At 44.8% G+C, this 13,073-nt stretch overlaps 1 protein-coding gene across 3 annotated transcripts in view; it reads left to right on the top strand.

The window, feature by feature from the left end:
* Positions 1-13,073, top strand: part of Anks1a (ankyrin repeat and sterile alpha motif domain containing 1A) — a 100,121-nt gene that overhangs the window by 34,665 nt on the left and 52,383 nt on the right. For all 3 annotated transcript variants that reach the window (XM_013029641.1, XM_013029642.1, XM_013029640.1), the window contains one exon: positions 4,624-5,216. In XM_013029641.1, coding sequence (XP_012885095.1) covers positions 4,624-5,216 — 593 coding nt within the window. The remainder of the gene's footprint in view (positions 1-4,623; positions 5,217-13,073) is intronic.

The raw sequence follows: 13,073 nt of genomic DNA, 5'->3' as shown, positions 1-13,073 counted from the left end.
TAAATATCAGAAGTTAATGGTGGGCACAGTGGTTTAGATCTGCAGTCCTCTTGAGTAGCTGGGATTGTAGGGAGAGATCTAGAGGATCCTGGTTAGAGGCCTCCCCCCCCAAAAAAAAAAAAATCACAAGACCTCATTTTAACCATAAGAAGCTGGATGTGGCTGGGTGCCAGTAGCTTACATCTGTAGTTGTAGCTGTTCAGGAGGCTAAGATCTGATGATTCAGTTTGAAGCCAGCCAGGGCAGGAAGGTCCATGACTCTTATCTTCAGTTAACCAGCAAAAAGCTGGAAGGAAAGGTATGGCTCAAGTGGCAGAACACCAACCTTGAGCAGAAAAGCTGAGCAACGGTGCCCAGGTCCTGAGTTTAAGACCCCGGTCTGGCAAAAAAAAAAAAAAAAAAATGCCAGATATGGTGGTATATAACTGTCACCCAAACTCCAAAGGCTACAGGGGAAGTACAAATAAACAGAAGGATTGTGGTCCAGGCCCACCTAGGCAAAAAGATTCCTATTCAAAAAGAAGGGACACCAAAAGGACTGGATATAGTGCACACACGCACACACATACACACACACAAAATGGGGGTTTGGGATTAGCTTACTGTTGTGGTCTGTTCAGTAGAGCATCTGAAACAGCCCTCCCTCCCTGTGTGAGGTTTCTTGTGTCTCTCGTAGAAGGGCCAACTGTAAGGGCTGAGGGAAGTAGGGTAGGTCCTCAGAAGGAAGAACTCAAGCCTTAGGCTCTCTTCTGCCACTGCAGAGTCCTTGGCATGAGGTGTATTCTACCTTTTATAATGTATAGTCTACTCCCCTTCAAGCCTGGCAAGGACTGACTACTACAAGGCCAGCTGGTAAGCCCACTGAGACAGGCATGGTGTCTTTATCTTTATGTCATCTGTGAAACACGTAGTGCATGCTTATTGGTAAGATCAGTGGTTACAGCAGCAGTTCTGGGCCTGGTCTCATTGTTTCAGCTTTCTCTCTCCATGTCACCTTCTGTCCCTTTCTCTGCTATTGAAAGTTGTAAAAATGATAAAAGTAATGGCTATTCAGAAGCGTTTTACACCTTCAAAGTACTTTTGTATATAGTGTCTGATGATCCTGTGACAGCCCTGTGAGGAGAGGAGAGGTAGCCAGACTCACCTATAAGACTGTATGTTGTAATGGATCCTGCATGGGAAATAATGGCGATTATTGATGTCTATTGAGAACTTGGTATGGATCTAAGTGCTTTATATGGGCAATTTATTCTCACAACAGTTCTATGAAAAAAGTATTGTTAAGATCCCAAAATTACAGGCAAGACTAATAGGATAGAAGTTTTCAAATAATTTGCTTCTTGATTATATATTTTTCTCTTAACCCTATATTACATTATTACTGCCTACTCCTTAGAGGCTGTTATCCTGACATTGCCCAAGAAAGAGGCCACTGAGAAACAGTGATTTCTCGCCTCTCATCCCCAATACTTGAGAGGCTAACGTAGAAGGATCACAAGTTCATTGTTTGCCTGAGTTAGACAGCAAAACTAGGTCTCAAAAAAAAAAAGTAAAAAGAAACAAAAAAACCTCACACAGATCTTGGGGTTCTTATGTCTTGATGATCTTTTCAGAAAACAAGGTATCTATCTTAGGGAATTGCCTGAGTGAACTATAATTCTCTTTGCATGAGTCTTACAATCCATGATATATTGGTTTCTGTGATGGAACTCTTAAGAGTTATAATATTTCCTTCCTCCATAAGTTTCCATCCCTTCTTTCTTCCCACTTCCCTCCTGGCATCTCTCTGGGATTGAGTTCTTGGCATCCGCCTCCCTTTCTTCATTGATGGTCGGCATGAATGAGTTGCTGTTTGACAGGGCTTTCATTGTCAGCTCCTACAGCAGCAGGCAGAACATTCTATGTGGCCTGAGTTCTGAGGGCCACCAAGCAGGGCGAGCCAAGCAGCCTGTTGGCTCTCATATTCTTTTCCTGCTGGTTATCCCCTCCTACAAACTGTTAAAAAGAAGATAAAAGCTGGGCTGGGCACTGATAGCTCATGCCAGTAATCCTAGCTACTCAGGAGGCTGAGATCTGTGGATCATGAGACTCTTATCTCCAATTAACTACCAAAAAGCCAGAAATAGAGCTTTTAGTTAAAAAAAAAAAAGCTAAGGAACAGTACACAGGCCCTGAGTTCAAGTATCAGTATCAGTATCAGTGCGTGCATGTGAATGCGTGTACACACGCACAGACATACAGAGCTAGAAGCTGAAGCAGAGGAGTAGGAAGTAAGAGCCTGTGCTCCTGTGCCAGGGTTCTCTTGCATTCACATGCTGTCAGAGGGACTTTGCACCTTGGACTAGGACCATTACAATATAATTCCATAGATGGCAAATTTTGCAGCTTGGTTGGCTCTGAGCAAGTACTTTTGACCTGATCCACTCTTAGATGGTCATGTATCATTCACTTTGTGGTCCCAACATGCAATATCACTAGGCAGCTTTATACTGGCTGACGGTTGTTATAAAGGGTGTTCAAAGCCATGGAGTTATGGCTTCCTGAGCCCCTAGTTAAGCTGAATGGAACTCATGCTCTCAGCATTCCTTCCCTAGAGAACTGATTCCAGTTATTGAGGGCTTGTTCATTGCTCAGGACCTGACCTTTGTGGTGCAGGATTTATGAGTTGGGGGTATGAAAGTTCCAAAGAGGTCAAGTACAGAAGAGGGAGGTGGCAAAGTTCATACTTGTGGGCTCCTGTGGGCTACTAACCAGCCATCAGGGGTGAGAACCGGCTGTCCCTCTGCTGTCTCTGCAGCTTTGCCAAAAGCTGTGGAGACTGAGCCACGCGTCTGGGGAAGCAGCTCAGACCGCAGAAATTCAGCCTCCTTGACAGAGATGGCTGTTGGGAGGACTGTCTGAGACCCAGCCCTGTGGGACGGCAATGTCACGTTTGCATGGTGGACATCATGTTTGCAAGCTGCTACTCATTTTTTTACCCTTCCTCCCTGACTAGCTTTCCACTTGAAGACTGAACTTCCAGAAAGGGTCTCAGGGCTCCGAGCAGAGGGAAAGTAGTGCTGTTGTACACACAGTAGGATAGGTGCCAGGCAGAGCTGTGTAGCATCCCCAAGGCGGGGAGGTTTGTCACCATGGCCTGCTGGGGACTAGGGCTGTCATCACTCTCATAGCAGTACACGGATTTGTATTGTATTGATCATGTAGTCCAACTCATTATTTTAGATGTGGGGGCTCAGTAAGATAAAGGATAAAGTCACCACTGCCAAGGCCACACAGCTGTAGAGCAGCACAGCCCAGAGCATAGCCAGAACTTCCAACTCCTCCCCAACCCCACCACTTTGGATACAACACTGCCAGCATATTCTTCATCTGTGAAAGTACTTGACACTTTCAGCTCTAAAGTTTTCTGATCTCAGAATTCATCAGTTCTTGGGTGGACAAACTAGGTAGTTATTCAGTACATGTGCTACTTAGAAAGAAAATAAGCTTTGGAATGTGGCCTGGTGCTAGAGCAGGCATAGCTTTTGCTTAGCATTCAGGCGCGTCTTTCATGGGACTGAGTTCTTTCAGGGAGAACCTCTGGGTGTCCCAGTGTGTGCTGATCTGAGACACAGATTTAGTCAATTTAGTGCTACTTCAGGGCAGAAGTCTCTGCGTGTACAGTAGTCGTTGGCTTTGTGAGCCAGCCGTGTCAGATTTCTAGGATGTTGGGGAGGTCTCCAGAGGACTGCAAATGTCTCCTGGCATTGACAAATTAGACCATTTCGTTTTTTCACTGGATCAACTAAGGTTAAACTTAAACAAATATGAGCAGCTGGGCGGCTTTGGCAGGAGTGAGATGTGCATATTCTCAAAGAAAAAAAAAGAAAGAAAAGAAAAAGTGTGTGTTCCTCAAGGAAGGAAGGAAGGAAGGATGAGGCGTGGAACTGAATGGCCTCCTCCAAGGAAGGAAGCAGTTATTTCTCTGCTGTTTCATTTTGCACTTTCAGTTAAGGAATTCCAGAAGTTGCAGGTTGTGGATCATGACCTCTTTTTTTTTTTTTCTTCTGTTGCTGCTTGCCAGAGGAAGGAGGGTGGGTGGCTCTAAATAACACTTTGGCCTTTATGGAAATGTATCAGATGTTCCAGGAGTGAGTCTGCTGCTTGTGTTTTCTCTTTCTGTGCGTGTGTGTCTGTCTGTCTGTGTGTCTCTTTCTGTTTCTCTGTCTCCCTCTCTTTCTCCCTCCATTTTCCTCTCTCTCCCTCTCTCCATGTTCACTTACTCTGTCCTTACTTGTGTCCTTTCTGTAGGATATACTTAGCACTTCTCCTCGCCTTATATAGCAAGGTCTGGTCGTTAATGTTAACGGAGATCTTACAACAGGGACGGCTGCCAGATAGTATTAATCAGGCCAGTGTTTGGAATTTCATAAATGCTCTGACTTTGGGTACAAATTAAACATGAAGAACAATATGAAACTGTTTTCTTCCTTCTCCTTTCTCTCCCCGCTGTTCCCAGCCTGTCCAGCTTCTCTCTCTTCCTGTCTGTTTTGGAATTACTCTGCTCTGCTGTGTGCTTGCTGCATTGGAACTTTGTTGATTTTTGCCACGTTTAATTTTTTATTTCTCTCCGTCCACTCCAAGACCACAGGCGGAGCAGCAGTAGCCGGAGCCAGGACTCTGCAGAGGGGCAGGACGGGCAGGTCCCAGAGCAGTTCTCAGGTCTCCTCCACGGCTCCTCCCCAGTATGTGAGGTGGGGCAGGACCCTTTCCAGCTGCTTTCTGCCACCGGCCAAAACTATCCAGACGAGTCCCCCCAGCAGGGCGCCTGCCACGAGGCCAGCATGCAACTAGAGGAGACCAGTTTGCACACTCTTGGAGACCCCCAGCCCTGCATCCTGGACCAGAGCAACCGAGTAGGTTACCCAGCAGGCCTGCCCTCCTCTACCAACAGCCGAGCGCACCCTGAGACTTTGACTCTCATAGCACCTCTGCACCCTGGTGGTGCTGAAGAAGAAGGAGACCGGAGCGGGGCCAGAAGCCGAGCCCCTCCCACTAGCAAAGCCAAAGCTGAGCTCAAACTCAGCCGCAGTTTGTCCAAGTCTGACTCTGATCTCCTGACCTGCTCACCTACCGAGGACGCTACAATGGGGAGCCGGAGTGAGTCTTTGTCCAACTGTAGCATTGGGAAGAAGAGGCTGGAGAAGTCACCATCCTTTGCCTCGGAGTGGGATGAGGTAAGGCCGACGTGACGTCACAGAACTGAGCTGGTCAGGCCCAATGTAGCCCACCACAGCTCTTGGGACCAGGATCTGGGCCAAGGTTGCTTTGGTTCCTTTATTCCATGCCTAGTGTGTTTCTGCCAGTAATGAGGATGGCAGATCCCAGAGAGCCTGGGTCACAGAGGACAGGTCCATGAATGGTTAAACTTGAGGGTGGAGGCCTCAGCAGAGCAGGGCTGAGGGAGGGACGGTTCCTAGAAATGACATGCTATTTGAAAACATTTGGAGCCCATAAGCCCTATTGGGAGATCATGCTTACCCTTAAGGTACCAGAAGGGTTTGAACTCTTCTTATGAGTTGTTCTAGAAGCAGAGGGAAGACCCAGGGTTAGCAGGAACCTAGGTGTGGACACAGGGAGAGGGAGGACTTGGGGATAAGCTGCTGGAAGGATGTCAGAGTGGGACTTTTCTATTCTGGGCTACTGTGATTATTCTTGCTGTGTTCCCCTGGAAAACCAGATGTCTCTCCCAGCAAAAGCGTCCTGCCCATCCCACATTCCTGGGTTGGTGAGACACAGGGCTTGGTGGTTCAAATTAAGATTGGCCAGGAAAAAAAAATTGCAGTGGGAGGTCCAGGTTCCTTTCATAACCATTGTCACAGAATAGTTGGAACTATGTATCCAGATATTTCTCAGTGACTTGTGGCATGTGTGACTGGGTAGAAGAATGCATGTGAGAGATTGGTAAACACCAGAGAATGTTGGAGTGCCACCCTTGTAAGCTTCTTGCTGGGAGGGAGCTACCCTTAAAGTGGACTCAGCCTGTCTCCCAGGAGTAATCTTGAGATGCATTTAGCTCTCCACAAGGAGGGCACACTACAGTTGTCATGTCCATTTGTACATTCTGTGGACTTAAGGCCCAACCCAACTATGTTGGGTTGACGCTCCAAAGTTATGTAAACGAAAGCCAATCCCATTCCCAGGGTGGGAACAGGGAGAGGGCAATTCCCTTAACACTGTTATCTCCAGATAAGATGCAACTTAGGTCTCTGTTTGGTAAGAGACAGGAATCCGGCACAAAAAGATTTCATTACTTATCAACAAAGACTTGGTGAGTCTATACCAGATGCCCAGCCACTAATGGAAAATCACCATGAGTGAGGTAGCTCCCAGGGTCCCCTAGGAGATTACACACACACACAGTGTGTGTGTGCGCACGCATGTACTTGTGTGCGTGTGTGCGTGTGTGTGTGTGTGTGTGAGAGAGAGAGAGAGAGAAAGAGAGACAGACAGACGAGAGAGAGAGAGAGAGAGAGAGAATTTTGATAACTTACGGTCAACCACAGGACAAAGCATTTAGGATTAGGATGGAGATCTATGAGGTATGCTCTGAACTTGTCAAGAGCAGTGGGAGACCTGCAGAGAGAGATGTGTGAGGGTGGAAGGAGACTTCCAGAAAGAACACAGAGAGGTGGAATTGGACATGGAATGAAAGAATTAATTCCTACTGTGCCTCAAACCAGATTGAAGGTAACAGGATGAGAAGAGAGAATAGCCAGTAGAGACAACATCATGAATCAGGGAAAGTTGAGGTCATTTGGTTTCTATAGTATTGAGTGTCCATAAGGGAGAATAAGAAGGAAAGATAGGAGGCAAGATATGAAGCAGACTGCACAAGAACCTTGAACTTGCGGCTAAGAGATAAGTAGCTGATGTGATATCTAGGAGGCAGGATCCCCAGAGTCTTCAAAAGTGCCAATGGAACCTGTTGCTGCTTCCTTACAGCACACTCTTCCTTGAAAGGTCATGGCACTTGGTGATTCTTTGCAGCCTATTCATGTCCTGTTAGCATGCTGCATTGCCAGGAATTCTACAGGTTCTGCCATTTTCTCCTGGAAAAGAAGCAAAACCACTGAGACAAGAGCCCAACCTGGCTGAAGCTATTCATTTGGGCTCATAGGTAGTTTCCTTTCTGCTCCTTAATATGGAAAAGTTCATGTGTTGACACCACTTTGGCAGTGGAGATTACTCCTATAGTTCCCTGGTTGTGGGGAGCCAGGGGATCCTGAAGGTCTAGGTGATGAGGGCCAGTTGTGTGGTTACCTGAGGTCTCAGAGGCAAATTCAAAGATATTAAAGGCAACTGAGGTCTTACTGGAAAGAATTTAGAAGATTGAGAATTGCTTATTAGTTAACATCAGTAGGACTCTAAGGGTAACCTTGTAACTTTTCTTTCTTTCTTTTTCTTTTTCTTTTTTTTTGACAGTACTTGGAATTAAACACAGGGCCTCATACATGCTAGGCAAGCTCACCCTCAGGTAACCTCAAGACCCTCAGTATTGTTTTTGAGTCACAGTATACTTGGAGTCTAACTCAGGAGTTTCTTTTAATGACTGGCATTAAACTCAAGCCTTTGGCAAGCTTTCATTTAAAGAAAGAAAAGCCTTGGTTAATGACTATGTCCCACCCTGCCCAGTGTATGAGGGTTGCTTTGACTTACCCTGTGCAGGCTAATGTTTCTTAGTCAAACTCCTCATCCTCAGTAAGTGGGGAAAACTATTCTAATGGAGATTGGGCTCAGCCCAGCTCCCCAATGAGACCTGGGAAAGAGGAAGGCTCCTCAGGCAGCTGTGATCCCAGCACTGATGGAGTCCTATGGTGAGTCTGACAGGTGCTCCTAGAAGGTAGTATAGGGCTAGATGGGCTGGCACCACCATCAACTCCACTTTGGTACATAGATGGGCTCACTAAGCCTCTAGGTCACGTTTGTTATGTGTGAAACAGGCTGTCAGGTTTGTGTTTCAGTGTTTTATAAAGTAAGAGAGTGTTTAAATACACAGTTTCTGGCGTGCGTAAATTTCTGATTCCCTGGCAGATATTAATATTATTGTTTTGCCTGGAGGTTTGGAGAATTGGAACAGAGGCCTGGAATGGGTTCTGACTTTAGGTAAGGCAGTACCCTGGTGGTAGTCCTCAGGGGTTTGGAGGTGACATGTGACTGGGAAGCAGAGGAGTTCATGCCCTTTGGCCGATGCTTGTCCTGCATAGACCTGCCCCCACACCAGAGAGAACAGACCCCCAGTCGGGGAAAGTCAGTAGACAGCTTCTAAGAGAGGTTAGAGAGTAACCCATTTTTCAACCCATTGTCTACATAGTGGCCATCAGTTGGTTGGGCTGATGTTCTCTAGTTGAGAAACATACCTGACTAATAGATATAGACCATGTTTATTATTGTTGGTTTAACACAGCCTTATTAACTACCCTGGACCGGAGGATTTCCAGGTTAGTGTCAGTCCTCAAAAATAGTATCCATTAGTGGTAGTAGCATTCTCTTATAGTTTTGGTATCAAAGAAGTAATAAGACATTTGCCTTTTAAAGAGCTCAGCCTAAGAAGGCCTCTAACTCAAGTTCCAGTTTTCACCCTTGGGGCATACTAGAAGGTAAACTGAGAGTCAGTCTGCATATAAAAGAAACTTTAAGCCAGACAGGTGCTGGTGGCTCACACCTGTAATCCTACCTACTCAAGAGGCTGACATCTGAGGATCACAGTTCAAAGCCAACCCAGGCAGAAAAGTCTGTGAGACTCATATCTCCAATTAACTACCAGAAAACTGGAAGTGGAGCTGTGGCTCAAGTGGTAGAGCACTAGCCTTGAGCAAAAATGCTCAGGGACAGCACCTAGGCCCTGCGTTCAAATCCCAGAACCTGCACCAAAAAATAACTAAATAAAAAGATTAGAATTCTGATTATATATCCTGTCATGGTATCTGCAATGTGTAGTAATTAGGTAAGAATATTACAAATCAATAAATATACTAAGGTCCCAAATTTTGATATAAATCAAATATTAACATGGTGTATTCATAGAAGGATGCAGGTGATTTTTCTCACTTCCTGTCTATATAAGTATTTTCCCCACATTTTATTAGCATTAATTAGTTGTATAGGGATTTCATCTGGACACGCCCATATAAGTATACAATGTACCTTCATCAGACTCAGACCCCCTCCTATCACTCTCCCTTCCCAGACAGGTTTCCTTGACCACATTTAAAGTTTCTTTCTTTCTTTTTTGTTTTAAATCAGTCGTGGGGCTTGAACTCTGGGCCTGGGCACTGTTTTTCTTTTTTTTTGGTGCTTCAGCGGAGATATAGGAATCTCACAGACTTTCCTACCTGGGCTGGCTTCAGATGTGATCCTCAGATTTCAGCCTCCTAAGTATCTAGGATTACAGGCATGAGCCACTGGTACCCAGCTTCTTTTTAAGGAAAAGAAAATGTGTTAGAGATGGAGCCCAGAGCCACCCACATGCTAGGTAAATGCTTTGCCATCACACCACCTCCTATTCCTCTCAGATCTTTATTCTGAAAGGTTCAGTAGTATGGTTATACCATAAGGTTGGCTGGCTCATTGCTTAAACTATCGTCTGGCCATTAGATGCTGTAGTTACTATTTTCTACCCGCCTTTCAAGTCCATTCCCTTCTCTCTACCTGCCTATGTGCCCTGCAGTAATAGGCTGAGAGAATGTTCTATTGGCTATGTCCTTCTACCGAAGGCCACATTCCTAAGAGGAATCTCATAGCAGTTCTGTCCAGGTTCTAAGTAGTTTCCTCCTGTTCTTCTCCCAGCCAGGAGCTCCTCATTTTGACTAGCTCCCTTCCCTTGTTGCTCTTCCTGTATCCTACTTAAACTTACATAAATAATAATCCCCTTATCAAGCTCCTTCCTTTGCCCAGTTAGAATGTAACATCTTTTTACTGTAGAGACCCAGTTCTTGTCACCTCTCAGAAAGCACAGATGGTTGTGTGCTGTAAACATGGCTGTGGCATGTTCATCAGAAACTAGTTTTCATTTGCAAATGCACTGGAAGGTTTGGCAGTTCAGGAAGCTGGGGACTTGGACTGGAAGCCTTGGCCGCTCAGGAAGCTGCATAAATAATTATTTTACTGTACAGTTTATAAAATATTAAGAAAAAAGTCCATACACGTACAGTACAAATAACTTTTTGCTTTCCAAAAATTGTCCATCTGTGGTATTTTGAACCTGAAGATCCAGAACCCCTGGATATCAAGGGCTGGCTGTAGGAGTAACAAGAATAACTTTCTGGTTGGGTTGTGGTTTGGATGTATAAAGTCCATGGGATCAGCTAGGTCTCTCTCATACCTGTCTTTGAATGGATTGAAGTTTATGAAAGGGAAAACCACAGAAGGCTGCTTGTCTACTCCGTATAAACATCTGAGTCATTTCAGACTTGGCTGAAGGCTTAAGTGATAAATCTATGTTTTGTAATAAGCTTTCATAAATATTAAACAAGCGGGGAATGGGTGAAGAGCAGGGACATGCTTTGTATGCATTTTGCATAAGCCAAGAATAATTTCTGGTTAAGAATGTCTGTTTTGGGAATATCTTGGCCTTGTCTGAAATGGTAGCCGAGGGGATCCTGGGCTCTTGAGACATGAAGTGCCCCAGCAGGGAGGGCACCCTTCCAGCCAAGTCCCTAGCCGCCCTTTGCAGCACTGTCCCATTAAAGGCATGATGTCATCAAGAGGAAAGATGATTGGTTCAGCTCCAGGGAGGCTTTGGCTGCTTTTAACCCCTGAGGGTTGGGTATACAGAAAGAATGGCATAGCTGTAACTTCCCTAGATTTGAGCTACCACTGATAATTGCTGAGCTTCCCACAGACATTTCTACAGTGTACATTGTTCTTACCCTGTAAACAAGATCCCTTTTTACTGAGCAGAGCTCTCCTACTCTAAACAAGAATGTGACGCTCCCACCTCTGGGGACAGATTGGAGCCTGGAATGTCTATTTAAGTTGCTTCCTGGCATACAGTGGAGTCACAGCCTTTATCCTAAGGAAACATCCTCTAGTCCTTTGGTGGTCTGTTCATTCTTTTTTTAATTTCACTTATTTTCTAGGCAGCCCTCCATTTCAGCCTTTCTATCAGGTCAAGTGATTTTTGTTAGCTTAGACTGATAAAAACACACCTACATTATGTACTTCTGCCCTTGATGGTCACAGAAGAAACATGGGATGGGGGGCGGGGGGTGAGGGGGGCTAAGCTAGGCCAGTCCTGGCTCTGTAGTTAACTTTGCTGGGAAGTCTGTTAATCTCCTTCTGTCCTTGGGAGCCAGTCAAGGTCATCAGCTTCTCAGGGATTCTCCTTGTTATTCCTCCCTTTTCACTTAATTTTCCCCCTTTGTTCTGCCCCCTTCTGGGTTCTTGCCCAGCTCCCTTCCTCTAACTTTCCTCATTCTATTTCCCATTTTTCTTACAGCCTTTCCTTTTCTGCCCGCTCTCTGCCACATATGTTTCTTCTGGCTTTCTTTTTAATGTTTATGCTAGTGTTTTCCATGTTTATATTCTTTACGGGGACTGTGTCAGCACCTGCACTGCCTGCCCCCTCCAGTGTAGTCCAGTCTATGCACCATAGCCAGCAGGACCCCAGTGAGACCTTCAGAGGCTGTCTGTGGGATTCGAGAGTTTGCCAGCAAAACAAGAATTTTCCTTTCCTCCCCTTTCTGTTTTGCTAGTTTTTTTTTTTAAACACTACACCAAAAACAGGTGATAATGAATGCTGATGAATAGATGAGAATTCTGTCTTTATTCTAGTGCATATAAGTTTAGAGAATCATAAAAAGAAACATTTTCTGCTATTTTTTTTCATTTGAGACTGGGTCTACACACACACACACACACACACACACACATCTTTTGGACTTTAAGGTGGAGTGCTGCAATAACAAGCGAGAATCATCATGCTGGCTCATATACTTTCATTCTGGTTTTGTATCTTCACTTTTTGTTTCTCTAGTGTTAGTTAGCAATAAACATTAGACTGATTTTATAAGACTGAGTGAATACTAGTTTGTCTTACTTTATTCTAAGCAGAAAGTATGTCTGAGACATAAAGTATTGCTACATAATTAATAATAATATAAAATTGAAAAACTATCTATTATTACACATTCATTCAGCCAGTTTGTTTAGTGCCTGCCTGGCCTAGGCACTATTGTAAGTGCTGGAGACTCAGCAATGTACAAACCAGACAAAACCTTACTTTTATGGGAAAGAGAAATGAAAAAGAATAAATAAGAAATTTTACATCATGCTCAGTGGTGCTAAGATTGCTCATGGGGAAATAAATCTGGGACAGGGAGGGAGATTGTGGTAAGGTTGGGGCAGACCTGGAGGTGGAGGAGAAGCTTGAGGGACCTGAGCTACTTTCTCTCCATTGCTGTTGTAAGAGAAATTTAAAATTCTGTCTTACACTTACATTGTCATAGAAATATTTCTTACAACTTGACTTTCACTTTTAACTTTCCCTTTCTTTCCTACCAATGCTGCCTTGCTTTTTTTCTGATTCTTTTAAGCGTGTAGGATGACTTTTTTCTTTAAGAGTATATACATATATGCATTTTTTAAAGCTATGTTGAATTAGAATGAGATTGGAATTTCTAAGACTTGCTCAAACTTGATCATCCTCGTCATCCTCCTGGGCAAGGGTCATTGGGAATTCTGAAGAGGAGAAGTCTGGGTCATTATCTGAGGAAATACACTTGAATATGTGACGATCACACAGTTAAAGCAGAAATCAAATCTCATCTCCAGAATTCTAAGGCAAGGGGAAGGAATTCAAAATTACTAAGGCCAAGGATGGCAGGACTGTAGACAGCAGGAGGTCCAGTGCGGGGAGGACAGCAATTACTAGAAGGAGTCGGGAGGTGAGTCCAGGCATCAGCAACTCTATGTGGACCCAGAGATTGACTGATCCCTGGAGGGCCGTAGCCACAAGTAACTGGACAGGTACATCTTACTTCATCTCAGGAGCCAAGCTGTGGTTCCAGACACACAGCTGCAGCAGATCTCAG

Source organism: Dipodomys ordii, unplaced genomic scaffold, assembly GCF_000151885.1.
Source record: "Dipodomys ordii isolate 6190 unplaced genomic scaffold, Dord_2.0 Scaffold120, whole genome shotgun sequence".
Lineage (NCBI taxonomy): Eukaryota > Metazoa > Chordata > Mammalia > Rodentia > Heteromyidae > Dipodomys > Dipodomys ordii.
Note: the sequence above shows the minus strand (reverse complement) of the source record. Positions and strands in the feature narration are given on the sequence as shown.